General features: G+C 37.3%; 1 protein-coding gene across 1 annotated transcript; it reads right to left on the reverse strand.

Moving 5' to 3' along the window:
* Positions 1-2425: 2425 nt before the first annotated feature.
* LOC109079643 (protein sel-1 homolog 3-like) lies at positions 2426-21652 on the reverse strand (the record flags this gene model as incomplete). Its single annotated transcript, XM_042751342.1, is given in 23 exon segments — positions 2426-2456; positions 3846-3973; positions 4132-4196; positions 4199-4225; positions 4358-4433; positions 4535-4616; positions 5715-5798; positions 6024-6151; positions 10469-10645; positions 10727-10789; positions 10994-11134; positions 12097-12219; positions 13440-13619; positions 13889-14112; positions 14196-14333; positions 14999-15128; positions 15255-15378; positions 15757-15821; positions 15970-16085; positions 16290-16411; positions 18200-18326; positions 18671-19199; positions 21497-21652. Coding segments are annotated over 23 exon segments (2928 nt in total), but the record flags the coding sequence as incomplete, so codon positions are not given.
* Positions 21653-21691: the final 39 nt, after the last annotated feature.

Raw genomic sequence — 21691 nt, forward strand, 5'->3', positions numbered from 1 at the left:
TGGGGGAGGTCCGGGACATCTCCCACTACTGGGCCAGTAAACCTGCCTGATGGACATTTTGAATCATCCATCATCATTTTTTAATTTTGTTAATGACAAAAATCTGACTGAAATGATCAGATCAGTTGAGAAATTAATTCAGTTTGTCGTGCACAATGCTGTGCCAGTAACACAGTACATTTCCTAGATGTTTTTTTTTTTTTTTTTTTTTTTTTTTTTTGGTCAGGGCACAACTTATGTTCAGTATGGTATGATCAGCTAATCACACTATCAGCTACAGGGAAACATGATAGGGAACGTTATACAGCAGCTAATAGGTTACATATTAGAACACTGAAATCCAGTGCCTCCTATTGTCAGATGTGTGCATGGAAAAGGGAATCAAACAGGATCATTGTAAAGATCATTTAAAACTAAACTATCACCCAAAAAGTTAGAACAGAGTATCAAGTAAATAAAATATATAATTCTTGAGAGTTATAACAGTTACACATGTTTTGACATGTCTCCTCTAATACAACCATACGGTATTAAAACTAAAACAAGCATCATAAATTCTCTTAAAAATAGGGCTTGTTTTTTGTGTTTTTGTTTTGATAATTCTTCCCACACAAGTTGCGAAACACTGGCAGTAAACACTGCAATATGCTGTTAATTAATTTATTAAGATATAGACCTTAGCACTATATTTCATTTTTGACAGGAATAACACTGAGGCTGTGATATAGAGTGATAAGCGTTAATGATAAATCCCCTGTGACGTTTGTACTGGCTACTGTATACACAGGCCACCAGGCACCATACAGACTTTATCAAAGAATGTGCTCATTTTCTATCTGAGCTAGTGCTGGCTGCAGATAAGTCTTAATTGTTAGTGATTTTAATATCCATGTTGGGGTTAGACAACACATGTCAGGACATACTCATTGTCGTAATCGTCATACATTTAGATTTAATACTATCACATGGAAGTTGGTGTTAATGGCATTGAAATTCTGCAGCAGAGTGATGTTTGTGTGTACTCCATATAGCTAAAAGTGTAAATTAAAAACTCCTTGTTTATAAATATAAACCTCCTTGTTATAAATGTGACTTGACTTGGCTTTGAGGGACTGAAGTATGCATTCAGTGGGTTGTACTGTTGTTTAACAGCATATGTCAACTGTTCAGCTGACAAAGCATCTTTTAATGAGAATGGTAATAACAATAATAATAAAAACATAACTCAAGTTCAGATTAGCCATTCCTGAGCTGTGGCGCCATCTTGAGGTTTATAACTGACAACAGATCATGCATACTTTCACACATAAAAGATCCAAGTCACAGAAGCCTTTAAATCAATGTTAAGATCCTAATAGGTGTGAAAAAAATATGAGACGAGGACATACACATTTATAACTAAATACTACTTAAACTTGGTTAATAAAACAGGAGTCAGTTATTTGTTGCTTCTTAAAAACCCTATACTGTGAAAGATTATGCTAGTAAATATGTATATTGCATCATTTCAATATGTTTCTGCTGTACTCTGCTCGCGTGCAGTGTGAACTGTAAAAAAACACAAACTACTTACACATAGACTGGTAGCTGTAGCTATTCAGATTGAAAGAAAAAGAAGAGAACCATCACGGATCATGTGACATTTATTTTGCACTGCAAACATTCTAGTATTCAAACTTTATTTCACTTAAAGGAAGTGCCAAACAACATAGGTTACTGAGAAAGTGTCTGACCATTTTGTTAATGCTTTTATCCAAAGCGACTTAAGGTGCATATATATACTGGGTTCAGTTCTCCTGCAGTGACCTGAGTTGAAGAATGTTGATCGAAAGTGACGGCTGATGTATAACCTATTGAAGGATAGATTCAGTCTTATGTTCTTTTCAAAGCAGATGGGAAATGAACATGAGGAAGATGACACATGCACACACTCCAGTCACTGTCACGATTAAATCAGAGGTTTTCTGCACTGAAAGGTGATTGTGTGCGGCTGTAGGCTGGTAACTCTGCTGTTGATTTTCTGTTCTGGTCTCCAGTGGACTGTCGCTGATTTCGTCCCCGGAGGGTTCAGGGTCATTATGTCTCTCTGATGATTGGCTGGTTGATCGGCTATTGCGCATGGTAACATGCTGATGGTAAAACAAGAAAAAGTGTAAGAAAATAAAATGACTGAGGTTTCTAAATCAATAATTTTCATAAGTTTAACAAGGTAATACTATATATATAAGTTTGCTTTAGCATTTCGATGGATTGTTTTACGCTTTAGTGATGGATGTTTTACCCAGAAGAGTTCGTAACAGCACAGCAAATACAAAAACTGTGAGTGTGGCGAAAATCCCGCAGGCCAGCGTCAGCTGAACAGAGCTGTGTGTGAAGTCTCTCCACGCTCGCAGCAGCTCCATCCTCCACAGGGACTAATGACATGGATCACGTCCCCCTCCTCAAACGCCCTGCACCTACAGGAGGAAGGAGGATCATGAGGAGAGAGCAGATTCATGCAGGTGTGTTCACCTGTACTTGACTTCAATTGACATGCATTGTTCTTAAACTCAACATGAATTTATAATGGGCCCCTGTTTACTTTTTAGAGCACATTGCTAGTCTTTGTGATTGATTTACCGGTGCATGTTATCACAAGAAAAAAAATTGTTTACATCAAATTATGCAACTTTCTGGGCCACTAAAACTACTTTTCTTTGCAGCAGTAAAAATGGGAAAGATTCTAGAAATTAATACTTTTATTTAGCAAGGATGCTTTTAATTGATCAAAAGTGATGATAAGACATTTATAATGTTACAAAAATTGTTAAAGTTCTGTTTCAGATAAATGCTGTTCGCTTGATCTATTCAAAGAAAATCTGAAAAAAATTCAACTCCGCTGTTTTTAAACAACAATAATAATAATAATAATAATAATAATAATAATAAATATTTTTGATAGCAAATCAGCATATTAGAATGATTTCTGAAGGATCGTGTGACACTGAAGACCGGAGTAATGATGCTGAAAACTCAGCTTTGAAATCACAGGAATAAATTACATTTTTAAATCTATTCAAACAGAATAGATTTAACAGTTATTTTAAATAGTAAATCTAGTTCAGAATTTTACATGTTTTTGCTGTATTTTGGATCAAAATAAATGCGGCTTGGCGAGCAGAAGAGACTTCTTAAGAAAGCAAAAAAACTTAAAAATATTACCTGTTCAAAAGCCTTAGCAACATTTTAATTAACCCAAATATGGTGCCTAACATCCACATCATAACCAAACCCCAAAACTATACTAAATCTACGGACTACTAATTCTAATTAAAATTTACAGTTTTTTTTTTTTAAATTTTTTTTTTTTTTATGTATAAAATGCCTTAAACTCACCATGACTGCATTTATTTAATAACATACAGTAATATTGTGAAATATTATTCTCATTTAAAATAACTCTTTTTTTTTTTTTATTTGAATATGTTTCAAATGGAATTTATTCCTGTGATTTAAAGCTGAATTTTCAGCAGCATCATTACTCCAGTCTTCAGTGTCACATGATCCTTCAGAAATCATTATAATATGCTGACTTTGCTGCTCAAGAAACATTTATTATTTTTAACAATGTTGAAAACAGCTGTGCTGCTTCATATTTTTGTGGAAACCCCGACACATTTTTTTTATTTTATTTTTTCAGAATTCTTCGATGAGTAGAGAGTTAAAAGAAACAGCATTACAAAGGCCATTCACTTGTTTTGCACCATGTTTTGCATAATTCAAAGCAACCACAGAACTGAAGAGTTTTCTTCCAAAAAAACACATAAACTAACAAGCAAATGACAGACAGCATAGAACACACAAACCTGGATAGTAGATTTGCCACCACAGCGCTCCGGCTCACATTGTGTGCATCTGAGAGTCCCATCTGATCCAGAATGATGTCAGGAACTTCATAACCCTCTTCAATTAACATGACCAGATTAAAGAGGCCCTGACCATCACACAAACAAATATCAGCACATTATTTAACATAAAAATATATATTCTAAAGAAGTCATTTGATTTGATGTTTAATGCATTTCGATTTTTTTGTAGGATTCCAAAATCTATAATCTACTTTGGACAAACTGTGTGTGTGTGTGTGTGTACCTCAGCACTTCCATGCACTGCTGCTGTACTGTACATGTCTATGGCCTTCACCATATCAGCCAGTTACTGTAATAATCTCCCATCCGCAACAAGCCTGCACAACGCAAAGAAACAGAGGCAGATAAAAGCAGTAAGAGAGAGAGGAAGGTGGACCAAGAAAACTATTATGAGAAAGAGAAGTAGTAGTATGTCATAGTGTCATTTCTGCTGGTCTGCAGAGGCTCACCAGCTTCCTGAGGGATGTGGTTGTAGGTGGAGTAGTTGTGGTACCTCCACTGACAGGCAGAACTGTGATCTAACAGCTGGAAAAAAAACACATGAAATAATAGGATTAGAAAAAAACAACAAAAAGGAAGTGAAATGTTTGAGATGGTTGGACCGCCAGATTTGTGAGACTGTTCACCTCACACAGATGGGCAGCATTGTGCTGTGCCACACCGAGACCAGTTTCTGCCAGCATGGCATATTTCACCAACGCTTCATCCCTTGAATAGACAGTCACACAAACATTACACTTCCTTTGTGAATAATAAATAAATATTTTTAGACAAAAAAGGAAAATTATCATAAAGTGCCCATTTGACTTTATTCAGAAGTTTTCTGAAATCACATGACCCCTAGAAAACAAGACAGTACAACTCAAGGGTTTTACCCTAAGAGATGGATGGATGGATGAATGGAAGGATGAAAAATACAAGGATAGATAGATGGAAAGATGTTGGATGGATAGATGGATGATTTATGAAAGGATGGGTGGATAGATCAAATTATAGATGGGTGGATGGATGAATGTACTGTATGCAGGGATGGATGGATGGATGAAGGGATGGATGGATGTACTGTATGCAAGGATGGATGATGGATAGATGGATAGATAAAGTGTTGGATGGATGGATGGATGGATGTACTGTATGTACAAGGGGGAAGTCGTGGCCTAGTGGTTAGAGAGTTTGACTCCTAACCCTAAGGTTGTGGGTTCAAGTCTTGGGCTGGAAATACCACGACTGAGGTGCCCTTGAGCAAGTCACTGAACCCCCAACTGCTCCCCGGGCGCCGCAGCATAAATGGCTGCCCAATGCTCCGGGTGTGTGTAAGTTTGTGGGTTGGGTTAAATGCAGAGCACAAATTCTGAGTATGGGTCACCATACTTGGCTGCATGTCACGAATGGATGGAAGGAAGGATGAAAAATGGAAGGATAGATAGATGGAAGGATGATGGATGGATGGATGGATAAATGTCATATATGCAGGGATGGATGAAGGGTTGGATGGATGGATGTACTGTATGCAGGGATGGATGGATGGATAGATGAAGGGTTAATCTGGCTGGCTGGCTGGTTGTTTGGTTGGTTGATGTAGGGATAATGGATGTTTGTGTGTGTGTATGTAGGGGTTTTGTTGGTTGGTGTGTGGGGTTGGATGGATGGATGTACTGTATGCAGGGATGAATGGATGGATAGATGAAGGGTTGGATGGATGGACTGTATGCAGGGATGGATGGATGGATGGATATACAGTATGAAAGGATGGATGAATGAATAGATGAAGAGATGATTGGATGGATGGATAGATGGATATCTCACCATGATCCTCTTTGATAAGTCTGAAGAGCATCTTTAACCATGAAGCCCAGGTGTCCATTCATCTCACTGACTTGCTTCAACAGCCTGAAGAAATGGGGAAACCCAACAAAAGAGAGAAGCATATTAAATAACAAAACATATTGAATACTGATCAGATGAACCTGACATTTGCATTAAGACATTTTGTCAAATCTGTCAAACTTGTCAATGTTTTTCAGTCTATGTGTGGTGGCAGCTGTGCTAACTGAAGTCATTGAAGGATTGCTGAGTGTTGTGCTCAGGTGAGCAGGATATGAGAGACTGACATACAGCACAGCTTTGTCTGGATCTCTCGGCACTCCTTTTATGGATCCAGTGGAAAGAAACAATGCCGACTGCACAGCGCCGTCCACGTGACCCAACTGACCGCATCCAAGAAGTAGTGGAACGCAAGCAGTCTGAAAAAAATCATTTGAGATCAACAGATATAAAAACTCATGCCATAAAATATGGAAGCTCTCCATTTTTAACTATCAATTGAAGGTTAAAGGGAAAGTTAGAAGAACTTTCTTCTACTTTTCTAGAACAGTAAAGAATATTTTTGGCTGAGACCGTAGTCCTTGGTGTTTCAGACAATGCAAGTCAGTGGCTGCCCATATTTGATCATTTAAAAAAGCATATCAGACAACACAAAATTAATACCCATGGCTCCTGAAGATTAAGGTCTTATGAAGTGAAACGATCAGTCTGTGCAAGTAACTGAACAATATTTACAACATTATTTCCTGTAATCAAGAGCCTCAGACAAATGGTCCGGAGTGATGTCCAGCTCACAAATTAATCATTTTTTGAACCAATTCTTTTTAGTGAACTACAGTAGTTAAACCAGTTCACCAAATCGGACTGAAGCGTCTGAAACAGTTTGCAGCTTGAGCAGCACAGATTAAAACGCAATCAGTCACTCAATCAAATTGACTGATCAGTTGCTCAATCAAACCTTGCTTTTAGGCGCCTGACAATCACTCGGACTCGAAATGAGCCAAAATAGCAGAGTATCTGATCCTATGATGAATGAATCATTCAGCGCTCCAGTTCCTTATACAGTCACTGATGCAAGATGTTGCCGGTGTGTGCGGCTAGCCATCTGCGACTTACCTGGCTGTTTGTTATTGTACTGTTTTTATGTATGATTATTCAACATGCTTCTACTGCACTTATCTACGATAGACAAACACTCTTTTTTCATTCGAATTTCTGTTGAGGAGTTGATTAAGCAGGATCTAAGTAAATCAAGCACCTGTCTTCCTCTGGTTGTGTCTTCTATACCGGAAAGTTTGCGCTGATTGCCCTGTGCCTTTTCCAGAAGAAGACGGCGCCATAGACGTGGGAAGTGAGGCAGCGTTTACAACAGATGGAAAGTGTTCCTGGCGTCCTCTGTAGTACCTAATTCATATCCTTATGTTGGCTGATTGTGCATACTCTGGGCGCTGTGTGGAGTCGCTGTATCGCTGGATCTGGCCCGTTGTACCTGCACTGGACATGATTCTCCCTCAGGTATGTTTGCCTCGTATCCCCACAGGTGGAGTGGATTTAACGAACCCTCGCCCGCTGTGTTGTGCATCACAGTCGGCTCATGATTCGATCTTGCTCAGAATGACTCTGGTTAATTCTGATCGTTAGTTAATAAAACCTTCATATTGAATGACTTTTTCACTTCACGAGATCTGGATTTTTTATTTGTGACTGAGACTTGGCTTAATGTTGGAAACCTTAGCTCTTTCACTGAGCTTGTACCACCGGATTGTACCTTTTTTTTTAATTCCCCCCGCACTACTGGTCGTGGTGGTGGACTAGCATCAGTTTTTTTTTTTTTTTTTTTTTAATTGATGGCCTGAGCTTGCAGCCTGATGTCTATTCTAGTTTTGAATTACAATTGATGCATGGTGACTCAACACACCGTGTGCTATGTGTGTTGGTTCACAGACCACCCAAATTAAACAAGGAGTTTATTACTTAGTTTACCAAATTTTTAGGAGGAATTATGACTACTTATGACAGAATCCTCATTCTAGGAGATTTTTTTAACATACATGGTTTGCTGTCCCTTGAATGCACTGGCTAAAGACTTTTTAAATCTTATTGACACATTTAATCTCGTTCAATCTGTGACAGGTCCAACACATGAACATGGCCACACACTGGATCTTATCCTATCCTATGGTTTATCTGTATGTGAGTTTGAAATTATCGATAATGGCTCCTCCGATCACAAGTCTGTGGTTTTTGGAGTTTCCTTTCCAAGACCAGCTGTTAAACCATGTATACCTGCACGTCGGCTCCGTACAGTGAATTCTGTGACTGTTCTTGATTTTTGTAATTTGTACAGTAATGGTTCTTTTTTTAATGTGAATAATGGAAGCTCCCCTTCTCACTTAAGTGCTGAAGAATTACTTTCTTCATTTAACTCTGCTCCTGTATTCCCGGTACCCTTGACTCTATTGCGCCACTAAAGGTTAGGTACATTAAATCTAAATCAGAACCATGGTTAAATGATTCTACTCGTGCACTCCGATGGGTCTGTAGACGCGAATGGAAGAAGGACAAGTTTCAAGTTTCTTATGATATTTTTAGGGCTTCGCTGTCAAAAATCGTTGCAACCCCAGAGATTTATTTAGTACCTTGAACTCTGCCATTAATCCTCCTGAATCTGACTGTATTGATGTCTTTCTGCAAACATGTGAAAACTTTCGTAATCACTTTATTGAGAAGATTGCCAATACTAGATCTTCTATTATTTTGTTTGATTATTATGATATGATTTTTTCTGCTTTTTTGTTCTGCTCTTTTTTTATCAGTTTGAACCTGTTTCTCTCACAATGTTAGCTGAGATTGTTGAAAATTTGAAGTCTACAAACAGTCCTTAAGACATTATTGTTACACACATTTTTTAAACAGGTTTTTAATGTTATTGGCCCAAGGATTTTGGCTATAATAAATTGTTGCCTGTCTGCGGGCTTTGTACCATCTTATTTTAAACATGCAATAGTGCAGCCTGTTTTGAAAAAATGTTATAGTGCAGCCTGTTTTGAGTTTTCTCATTTCAAAACTACTTTCCTTTCGAAAGTTCTGGAGAAGGTAGTTTTTATCCAATTACAGACCTTCTTGATGAGAAATTCAGTGTTTGAAGTTTTTCAGTCAGGTTTTAGAGCACAACACAGTACTGAATCGGCACTTTTAAAAGTTTATAATGATATTTTATTTAGCGTTGATTCTGAAGCTTCAGCAATCTTGGTATTAGATATTAGTGCGGCATTTGATACCATAGATCATAGTATCTTGGTTTCTCATCTTGAACATTACGTTGGCTTTCGAGGAGTTGCCCTTCAGTGGGTTAAGTCTTACTTATCTAACAGAAGCTTTGCAGTTAATCTGGGTGAATTTTTCTCAACTCCAGCTCCACTAACTTGTGGGGTTCCTCAAGGGTCCATTCTTGCTCCTTTCTTGTTTTCATTATATATGCTTCTTTGGGATCTATTTTCAAGAAGCATGGTGTCTACTTTTATTGCTATCCTGACGATACGCAAATTTATCTACCACTGCTACAAAATAATAAGAGTGCTTTAACTCCCCTCCTAGCCTGTCTGAATGACATAAAAAGCTGGATGTCGCAAAATTTTTTAAAACTTGATAAAAAAAACAGAGATCATCATGTTTGGGCCATCCGATAATTTTGCGCCTCCTAACCTCAATCTTGGTCCACTGGTCCCATATAATAAGGCAGTTGTGAGGAATCTGGGTGTATTATTTGACAAAACTTTTAAATTTCATAAACAAATAAACACTGTTGTCAAATCCAGTTTTTTTTTAAATCTGAGACTTTAGGCGAAAGTAAAGATTTTTCTTTCTATTAATGATCTTGAGAAAGTCATTCATGCCTTCATTTTTTCACGGCTTGACTATTAATCATTAAATGGTCTGGCTCCAACATACCTTGCTGGCTTATTAAAACGGCACACATCTGCTAGATCTCTTAGGTCCTCTGATCAACTGCTCTTGACTATTCCCAGATCCAGACTTAGGGAGCTTTCTTAGGGAACAGAAACTTAGGGGTGATCGGGCTTTTTCAGTTGCTGCACCTAAACTGTGGAACATACCTCTGCATATCAGAATGGCTCCATCAATATCTATTTTTAAAGCTCAATTAAAATCTCATTTATTATCCCTTGCTTTTAATCTCGATAAGGTCCGGAGGCATGTTTTATTTTGAACTTGGACTAATTGTGTATGTATGTTATTTTTGTATTATTTGTTTTATGTATTATTGGTATTAGATTGAAGTTTATTGTACAGTACTTTGGGCAACTGCTGTTGTATTAAATTGTGCTTTATAAATAAAACAAACAAACAAACTGAGGAAACTGTTTGACTTGGACCGAAGAATCAATTTGCGGCAAAGAATCGTATTTCCTCTGGATTATAGGTAATAATGTTGTTAATAATGTTCAATTTCTTACGCAGACATAAGACCTCAATATTTCGTCAGGAGCCATGGGTATTCATTTTGTGTTCTTTGATATGCTTTTTTAAATGATTGAAGACAGGCAGCCACTGAATGGCATTATATGAATCACCAAGTACCACGGTTTCAGCTACAAATCTTCTTTTCTGTTAAGAAAAAAGGTCACCAACATCTTGGATGACCTGAATATGAGTAAATTAACAGCAATTTTTTTTATTTTTGGGTGAACTGTTCCTTTAAATGTGCGACCTCTGACCTCATTGCTGTCTGGTTTGTCGGGATTGTCACCATTTAAATGGTAGACGCCCACATTGAAGAGCCCATCACGACTGCCATTCTGAGCCGCCAACTCAAAGTATCGAAAGGCCTTTCTTCCGTCCTTTACTATGTTACTGTAGTACCATCCGAGTCCATTCAGAGCTTCTACAGAACCCTGAGAAAAACACACATGGCCCATTATAGAAACCACAAAGCTACAACACACAACCACAAACATGCTCAGACTTGTACTCACCATGTCGGCAGCTTTCTTCAGAAGCTCAAGGCCAAGCGTTCGGTTCTTCTTCACTCCTGTGCCCTGTTCAAGCACAAAGCAGGCAGTTGTTTCTCAGGTCTATGTGACAGGTAGTCTTGAAAGTATCTACAGATACACCATTTTACATTTATTTTCCTAATCTTGTGTCTGGAGTTTCTACTTATACAACACAACGTGTGTGTGCTTTTTACAATGCAAATGCTTGAAAAGATACGGCTCGAGATTTCCATGTAACCTGTGGATCACCTTTAGGAGGAGAATGGCATAGTCGTACATGGCGGAGGGATCGACCATCTGCAGGGCGCTTCTGGCGTACCACATGACTGCTGCTCGAATGTCTTTCTCCACCCCATTACTGCCCCATAGATGCATCCTGGCCAGAGATTTCTACGAGAATATCAGCCCACAACAACGTTAAAAATAGCTCAAATTAAGGAACAATTACCTGTAATATTATGGGAATATTTTGTTACCATATTCTATGAAACCCTGGTTATCGTTGTCATCTGTGGATTTTTCACATGATTTGGCTTTTAATGAGAAATTATTAGTATAAGAGTAGGTTTTCATCCTGTTTTTTTCCTAAACTTTTATACTTTCATTTAGAACGATTACACAAACACAAATTGGGGTCCATGAAAATCTTTTTGTTTTCTTTCTATTAATTAATTAATTCATTCAAAACTGAAAATAATTATTGAAAATTAAGTTTCTAAAGAAACTGAAAAAGTTTGTCCCAGACCCTGAGCCCCAGCTCTGGTTTTCTTTAAAAAGAAAAAAAATGTCTATGACATACTTAAGAATTTTCACAAGTGCAATTCTTGAAAAATTCTTAAGAAGGTCTCAAATATTTTACATACATACACAGGACACTAGTATTTTCACCAGCTAAAAATGTTTTTAAGTCAGATATTTCTATAGTTTGCTGTAGTGTGTCAGGAGGAAATATCAGTTTACATTTCCAAATATTTATTTTGCCATTAATTGTAATAATCCAGTGAGATTTTTGTCTTAAAGGGGCAGCAGCCTAATAATGCTCATCGAACAACAAAACACATTTTTGACTAAGTTAAATCTATATTTAATTATTTAAAACAAATTTGAGTTTATCCTAATTTTAAGATATTTACGATGCTGTTAAAGAACATTCTTTTCGAGGATTTGAATTCTTCAAAAGACTCTAAATACTTTTTTTTTGGTAAATACAGTGTATTCAATGTAAATGATCTTAATCCACTTCAGCACATTCTGACTGCATGTTCTAAATCAGAAGAACTAAAGTAAAAAGTTTAAGTGTAACTTGAGAGATATAACAAAGACACGAGAAAGCAAGGATAAAAAGTGAAGACCTGAGATTCTACATCTCCTCTTTCAGCCTGGTGTTTCAAATACTGCACAATGTCGCCCAGCTCGCCCGTTTGAGTATGGAGCTCATCGTCATTGTTTAAATGAACATGTTCTGTGAGAGTTTGCTGCAGAGAAGAGACACATATACACAGGATTAGTTCAGATCAAAATAATGCTAATCTCCAAACCAGCGGACGGTTAACCTGATGATCCAGGATGTTCAGTTACTGTATGTCAGCCTGAGACAGCGAGTCTGGGTGTGTCTTTGTGTTTACAAATGTTTCAGTCCAATATTTCGTTAACAACCAACTGAACGCACTTCAGCAGTGTCATTTTTCTAAATATTTGACTGTGCTCGCCGATAAACAAAAGATCCACCTGATACTAAACCACCATTGTATTAGCAAATGGTCATTTGCAAATGTAATTCCCTTACGTTCTGCAGTCTGTAGTGTATGCATGATTCAAATGAACTACATTTTACTGACTGAAATCAAATTTAATTTAGTGTGTTTAGACAAGCATGTTTGGGAAACTGAATTGATGAAATTGTTTTTTTCACTAATTAGCATTCTAATATTATAATCTTTCTGGCAGAAAGTCTATAAAGAAAATCTTTGTATTCATGTTTGTTTCATATATATATATATATATATATATATTTGTGCTGTCAAATGATAAATTTGTCGTTATTTGTGGTTTATCAAATAAGAGTTTTTGTTTAAATGTTTTTTTTTTCATATTTGTGTATATTATGTACATATAAATACACACACATAGAGTATGTATTTTTAAACTATTTACATGTCTATATTTATATATTATTAATTAATTCAAAATATACATTCATGTACAAATGTATATACAAAATATACAAAACATTATTAAAAGCTTATATCAAAGTTTTTTTAAGGCATTTCAGCCTTTCACTGAGACTTTTCTTGTGACAAATTTGGTTATTAAAGGGTATTCAAGTCATCATCTGTACAAAGGCATTTATAAATACAAGTAATGTTTTTGGAATATTCTTTTTTTTCTTCTTTTTTTGTAATTTATATGTCTGCCACAATAATGTAATATCTTTATATTACCTTCATTTGGGGCTTGTTCTCAGCAAAAAATATATGTGGTTATTTGTGATTAATGTGAATTAATTAATAAAGTCATTCAATTAACTGTAATGACAGCCCTAGTTTACAGTAATTCTTCTGAAATAATTCTATTATCAAGGTAAATACAAACATCCAGAGCTGGTTTAAATACAACTTATGTACTATACCTATGAAGTCATTTACGTTTACATTTACATAGATTACCAATCTCTGAAGATAAATGTGTAACTCACCCAAGAGTCTTGTACTTTATCACGGTCTAGGCTGGTCTGCTTGCCGATGTTGGCGTAGTAGCCGTATGCTGTGTTCTGGTCTTTAGGGAAACCGTCCAGACCCTGCATGTGCTTGTATCCCAAATGCATCAGAGCGAGACGGTCATCAGAGACAGCACCTGTCAAACTATACACATGACCCTGAGAAAAAGATGTTATCCACAGTTAAAGATCAAACTTTGACACAGTCATTGCTGGATCAAACGATATGTGTATCTGGCTGAATGTTCCAAACCCATAATATCTTATGGGTTTGGAACAATATGAGGGTGAGTAAATGATGACAGAATTTTCATTTTTGGTTGAACTATCCCTTTAAGAAGGTAAATAAGGTCAATTCTGATTCCATGTTGACTTGAATGGCTCTTTTATAATGGCTCTGTGGAATGCTCAGGTGTTGTGGTTCCCACCTGCTCCAGGTCCACTGGGACGCCCAGGCCAGCCAGGAGCAGGGTAGCAAGCAGGAGAGAGGAGTGCTGGTGACCCCAGCAGGAGGACACCTGAAGCTGCTCAATAACACTGGACATGAGATCCAGACCACCATCAGATTCCTCTGCTTTAGATATTGTCTTTACAGCATCCTGGAAAATCACTCGGCCTAGACGTACCAAATGTCTTCTGCTGTGGCCCAGACCTGAAGAAGAAAGCAGAAGGGAACTGGTCCACCAGGAGTCATCATAGTTCACATTATAGATGATGATATTAAACCACTGCTACCTTTTATGAGCTCCTGATGTTCTTCTAGAAGCCTCAGGGTGAGGTTGAATCTTCTTTGCTGGTCCCACGACCAAGTCTGAGCGCATTCCCTATGACCAAACTTCCTCTTAAGGCCTCCATAATAAGACTCACAAACATCTGATCACCAAAAACACAAAGTCTTTAGCAACTGTTCAACCAAAAAGAATGTTTTGTTTACTTGTTTAATTGTTTGCATTTGCTGTCCCTGTAATATGAAGGGCCAAAACTCTCAAATCTTGGTGCTTAGCACATTTAAATGGGGTGTACCAGGTTTGTTGCAATTGATACCAACTTCAATCCAATCACAATAAAGTATGTTTGAAAAATATGACCCCAAATGAGATTTAAGTACGAGTAAAAACTTTTTCTTTTTTGACAAAAATGTATCACACTATTATCAACAATATCTATGTTTTCATTCAAAGTTGCAAATTTAACTATATGAAAAATGGAAATAATACAAACATTTGCAAATAATGTTTCCATTTCAAAGTGGTTGCTTACTGGGAAACTGGTGCAAATTATCAATAATGGAAGTGGAAGTTGCTGTAGCAGGGGAAGCTCTTTTTTCTGTCATGTTTTCTTGTGTTTCAACGACAAATAATTTTGATGTCAGATTTTGGTTCAGGCATTTCAGATTGATTAATATAACATTTGAGATGGCATGCAATGTGATTGGTCTTCTGATTAGTCCAGTTATTCAATTGCATGATCTGTTGAGAGCTTGAGGCAAAGTCACATAAGTTTAAGTTTAGATTGTAGTCACGTTCATTGTAACTGACCTCTAGAGACGTCTCGGTTCTGTCTTAATGCTTGCAGATAGTCTTCGGTAACATGCCTCATTTCCTCACAGTGTCTGTGGAGTCTGTCCAGCTCCTTTAGCATCCTAATAGGGGACAGGGGGTTTGTAACTTGAATAGAAATGGTACAAGATATTATCGCATAAGAATGTCTGAATGCATGCTGCATCGTGATTAATATTGGCATAATAAATTGGTTTCGTCATATGCATTTATCTATTGATACGAGAGGACTCACGTTTTTTGAGCCTAAACGATAGTATCTGATTGGTCCAATATAGCCATGAAACCCCTGCAAGTAGCTGCATCCACCAATCACGAAATATCCTGATGTGTCATTGAATTGAACCGGCTGACGAAAACTGAAAAAAGAGAAAAGAATTAGAGTTTTACAAAACATGATCTACACTATAAAAATTGCAGTAAAAAGGATTAAAAACGATAAAAAAAATAATTACATTTAGTTGAATGTTTACCTAAAACTAGAGAAAAAAAATCTGTCATTGGAACGAGCCCAATATACTTAGACTATTGAAAATTATATTAATTTTCTGAAAATAATTATATTTTGTTCAATTTATTTCTTGGTTAAAATAATACAATTTATATATATTATTTTACTTGTAAACAAGCCAAATACTTAGGAACAGTTCATTCTAAAAATAATACAATTATAACAACAATAATTTTTTTCCAAAGCGACTTTTTTTTTTTCTCTCTGTGTAGGTGTTATGACTTACTCAAAAAAATGATTGGTCTCCAAAGTCATTTCTCCAGGTAAGATCTTTGTAATTGTGAGTTTCGCCTGACATGAGAAAAACATCCAAAAGTTCAGTTTCCAACACATTCACACCTGAATAATTTTTCATAGGTTGTGCCTCTGTATGTATTCAGTGTCACTTATCTAAAAAAAAAAGTGCACATGACTGCATATGAATATGAATGGTGAATACCTCTGACACCTGAAAGAAGATGTCCAGACGGATCCAGGTATGGAGGGGTAAAGCTGCGTGTGCTGTAAATGCCTTCTCCTCTCCATCCAACATTTGCACCTGCACCACTATATCACCTGAGAACCAAGACATAGTGACATCTTTTTATATGGAAATATATATTACAGTAAATAATAGATTACATTTCAGACTGAAAATCATGCTGATTTTGAGAAACATAAGCATTTTATTATAAATTTTAGAATTTTCCAGATGTGGCTGAACTATTCCTTTAAACATGCAGTGATGTCACACAATGGAATGCACCCTGGCTGGCTTACCTGTGTCAGACAGCATAATGAGTGGACTCCCATAGTTCCTGTTTTCATTAACATGCTTGACTATGCCACACAATGACTGGCTGCACCAGCTCAGCAAGTACAGCCACACTGACAGAGTCACCCTGCAGAGAGCAGATGATGGGAGATTCACACACAACAGGCCAACACCCTCTTCACATTCCACAACATCTCTAGCATTTCAAGATTATCATTAGCACATCACCACATATGCAGTGTTTATATTCAGTACAGCAGGGATCTCCAACCCTGCTCCTGGAGAGCTACCATCCTGCAAACCTGCAGTTTCAACCCTGCTCCAACACACCTGTCTGTAATTATCAAGTAACCCTGAACACCTTGATTAGCTGGTTCAGGTGTGTTTGATTGGGGTTGGAGCTGAAATCTGCAGGACAGTAGCTCTCCAGGAGCCGGGCTGGAGACCCCTGCAGTTCAGTAATGCTAGTTATGTTATCTTATATTACACCTGAGAGAATACAACTAAAATGTGACATTTCCACTGTAAAACCAGAGTGTTAGAGCTCATGTAGAGGCTCTATAGCTGTCCTGGTATTTGCAAAGCCATTATTATGGTGTTCTGAATTCAGAGTGTTGCTAAGGTTTTCTGACTGACGACTAGGGTGTTGCTAAGGTATTCTGACTGAAGACTAGGGTGTTGCTAAGGTTTTCTGACTGACGACTAGGGTGTTGCTAAGGGTTTTCTGACTGAAGACTAGGGTGTTGCTAAGGTTTTCTGACTGAAGACTAGGGTGTTGCTAAGGTTTTCTGACTGAAGACTAGGGTGTTGCTAAGGTATTTCAGAGTGACAAATAGGGTGTTGCTAAGGTATTCAGAGTGACAAATAGGGTGTTTGCTTAGGTTTTTCTGACTGACGACTAGGGTGTTGCTAAGGTTTTCTGACTGACGACTAGGGTGTTGCTAAGGTATTCTGACTGAAGACTAGGGTGTTGCTAAGGTTTTCTGACTGACGACTAGGGTGTTGCTAAGGTATTCTGACTGAAGACTAGGGTGTTGCTAAGGTTTTCTGACTGAAGACTAGGGTGTTGCTAAGGTTTTCTGACTGAAGACTAGGGTGTTGCTAAGGTATTCAGAGTGACAAATAGGGTGTTGCTAAGGTATTCAGAGTGACAAATAGGGTGTTGCTAAGGTTTTCTGACTGACGACTAGGGTGTTGCTAAGGTTTTCTGACTGACGACTAGGGTGTTGCTAAGGTTTTCTGACTGACGACTAGGGTGTGGCTTAGGTTTTCTGACTGAAGACTAAGGTGTTGCTAAGGTTTTGTGAGTGACAACTAGAATGATGTAAGGTATTCAGAGTGACAACTAGGGTGTTGCTAAGGTTTTCTGACTGACGACTAGGGTGTTGCTAAGGTATTCTGACTGAAGACTAGGGTGTTGCTAAGGTATTCAGAGTGACAAATAGGGTGTTGCTAAGGTTTTGTGAGTGACAACTAGAATGATGTAAGGTATTCAGAGTGACAAATAGGGTGTTGCTAAGGTTTTCTGACTGACGACTAGGGTGTTGCTAAGGTTTTCTGACTGACGACTAGGGTGTTGCTAAGGTTTTCTGACTGACGACTAGGGTGTTGCTAAGGTTTTCTGACTGAGACTAAAGTGATGCTAAGGTATTCAGCATCACAACTAGGGTGTTGCTAAGGTATTCAGAGTGACAAATGACGGTGTGTTGCATTTAGGATAGTTTCTAGGGCATGTCTTGAGTAGTAGCTATTGTGTTGCTATGTGTTTTGATTGGCTGCTTAAGTGTTGCTAAGCAGTTGCTAAGGTGTTAATACTTTCTATGGAGTTGCTAGGCTGTTGTTCAGATATTCTGAGTGTTTATGGGGTGTTGTAGCAGTGAGAATTTGAATGAATCCTCTTGACAGCAAGTCTGACCTTGGCTGTTTGAAAGCGAGGGTACGTCTCCATTCTAGATCTCCGTTTCTAAAGGAGGAGAATGTGTGTATGACACCAAACCTCTCACCGGTGCTCGCAAATGGAAAGGTCAGAATATCCACAATGTCTGAAAAGACACAAATGAACAAATAAATGAGTGTAGAAGTATAAACAGCCATTGATGCACCTGGTAAATCAAGACAGTATCTTCAAACAACCTAAACTAGTTTTTCTCATTTTTGCTCAACATCATGTCATGTCAAATCTTGTTCTCCATCTTATTTATTTAAACTCATATATCATATTTGGTTACAGCCCACATGAGAACCAATGGTGATTTGGCATCATTGATGATAAACCTAGTGTGAGGAGGCATGTAAGAATATGAACATGATTGTGAATAAGATTTTCAGTAAGTAATGACTTTTTGTGTTTCACATGTGGAAAAAATCTACAGCATTCTGTTCCCACCTGACTCATATGGACATTTCCTCACAGTATCTTTGGTCAGCTGCCACATCAGCCATGCGCCCCATGAGACCGAACTTGTCTGTGGATATGCTGGACGCTCAGAGAGTTGAAGTGTCCTCAAAGATGTAGAAGTTCTCACAAGAGATTGGTCATATCCTTTATCATGGTTGCCACCAATTTCATTTTCAAATAGATGAACCATCCATGCCCTCAGCACCACATTGCACGTCTCCAGTGGTCGCCTGACAAAAAAGTCTCTCCGGTACAGCACAGCTGGAGGAAACACTAGATGAACCGTTCTGGATCTGGGTTTTCCAAATCTCTTATGATTAGTCCAGGTCCTTCTGTAGACTGTCACTCCTGTCCTTCTTGGGGTAGAAATGACAATTTCGACCCCGATTCGACAAGCAGCAGAGCAGTTATACTGCACCTGTACATTACATTTGTCCATCACGCTGTCAAGAACATTTCCAAACCGCACAAAGTCTCCATAAGGAGTCCCATCAGCATCAGGAGACTCACACCAAACCTTCAAAGAAACAGACCCACATTTCAATCTCCAGTATGAAAGATTAGAAAATATGTTATGGCTGTATTCTGTGTATTTTAAATTTAGACGGCAAATATGACTCTATGAAATAATCCAGATCACGCATTGGCTTGATCCTGGACTGAAAAGCTAGGATCATATTTCACTTCCAAATGAATTTATTTAAAAAAACAATAAATTAAAAATACATTGTGATATGTGACCTTGGAGCACAAAAGTAGTCATAAGTAGCACTGGTATATTTGTAGCAATAGCCAACAATACATTGTATAGGTCAAAATTATTGATGTTTCTTTTATGCCAAAAATCTTTAGGATATTAAGAAAAGATCATGTTCCATGAAGATATTTTGTAAATTACCTACCGTAAATAGGGGGAGACCGGGGATGGTTGTAACACTTTTTGTTTCAGTATCTATAACTCGCTGAATTTTTGAGCTAGAGTGCTTAAACTTTAATACAAAGCACCCACATTTGTTCACTACAAAAGGCACTAATCCAAACCTCTGCAAGAATATCACAGCCCTTATAAGTTGATGGCAAATACATGGAGTGTCTTTGTTACAATCTATCCCACTGCTGGGGTTGTAACACATACTGGAAAGAGTTGTAACAGTCAGACAAAAGAAGCAAAAACAGCAGCCACCTCATAAAGGTTGCCTCAAAAACAGGTTTATTGAAACAATCTAAAAGAACAATACAAAACAATGTAGCATTTTCTACGAATGACCACATCTACAATCCACTTTCTCTTTGATGTAGGAGTGTGTGTGTGTGTGTGTGTGTGTGTGTGTGTGTGTGTGTGTGTGTGAATTAAACTACTAGAACAAACCTCCTTAACAGTATTTTATGCTTACTGAACACTCAACTCCAGTGTACCAAGGTAAAGAATATGTAGATCTAAAAAAAAAAAAAGGGTGTAAATTTATGTGTGCGAATGTGTATGAATTCACAATGGTGTCAAACCGATGTTTTTAACCCTAGAGTGCAGGCCTGGTGGATCCAGAAACTGCATATAGGGCACATTTTACCCACACTTCCTTTGGCTTCGAGCTGCCAAAAAAAGCTGTATATAGACAACATGAAATTTCTCAGTTCTATGTAAGGGAATGCTAAATTGTGTTACCATTTACCCCACCCCTGTCATCCAATGTTTAGTTAGCTGTATTAGCATTATGGTTTGAAATTAACAGTTTAAAAATGCATCACTTTTTGCCTGAGAATCTACAATTTATTCTAATGTAAGTTATATGATTTAATCTGCAATGGTTTAAGTACTAAGCAAAATATAGTTTTGGTCAAAAAAAAAAATAATAATAAAAAAAAAATTGGATTCTTACACCAAAATCTTTTTTTTTTCTTTATAAAATCTGCATATATCTATTTACAGCCTTGACAACCAGTCAAGAAAGGAAGGATGTAAGTAAAATAATGAAGTTATCATAGGACTCCTATCTTACCCCTGATAGGTGGAAATGGTGTTGTTACAACCATACCCGGTCTCCCCCATAACAAAAGTAATATTCATTGCTAAGAACTAAATGTGGACAACTTTAAAGGCGATTTTCTCAATATTTAGATTTTTTTTTTTCACACATTCCAGATTTTCAAATAGTTGTATCCCCGACAAATATTGTCATATCCTAACAATCAATGGAAAGCTTATTTATTCAACCTTTCATATGATGTATAAATCTCAATAAAAATAAAAATAGACCCTTAATGACTTGTTTTGTGGTCCAGGGTCACATAGCCCATTATTTTAGCTATTAATTTTTTATATAGTGGGATTCCCCACAGAAATGATCATTTGAAAGATGTGGTCAATGTCAAAATGCAATTAAATATAAAAACTTGATGAATGGAGCTTTATATATATATATATGCGTCATTGTCTTTAAACAAAACTTTTCTTTTTTTTTTCTTAGTACTGGACTACAAGTTTATGTACATCATTCGTGTACAATATTTACTCCAAGGTACTTCATAGAATACCAGTACTATGATACATATCCATTACACCATTTTTTTTTTTTCCTGGTATCGATTAAAAATACGGTAAGATCGTGGTACTTTCTGTTAGTGTAACATACTACTACTAAGGCTACTAATAAATCACTCATTTCTTTAAATAAAACCAATAACAGTCAATAAGATACCTTGAAATGATTCATGATATTGAAGTGAAATAGGCCTATGTTAAACAGGTTTCAAAGCCGAAACTCGAGCAATTATGAAAGCTGCTCAGAAGTGAAAATAAAGTTGAGAGTGTCTTACCGGTGAGAGAATAAGAGCTGCGCAGATGAAACGCAACACAACTCTCATCTTCGCTATCTAATGAACGCGACGCGCGATCAAACGCAGCATTCACAGATCCGTACAGCGACAAGCTCAAGTGTTTACTGTCACGACATGTTTGATTGCGCGTTGCGCTCTTCCGTGTGTGAGAATGACAGGTGTGTTTGCGTGTCA

This window comes from Cyprinus carpio, chromosome B23 (assembly GCF_018340385.1).
Source record: "Cyprinus carpio isolate SPL01 chromosome B23, ASM1834038v1, whole genome shotgun sequence".
Taxonomy (NCBI): domain Eukaryota; kingdom Metazoa; phylum Chordata; class Actinopteri; order Cypriniformes; family Cyprinidae; genus Cyprinus; species Cyprinus carpio.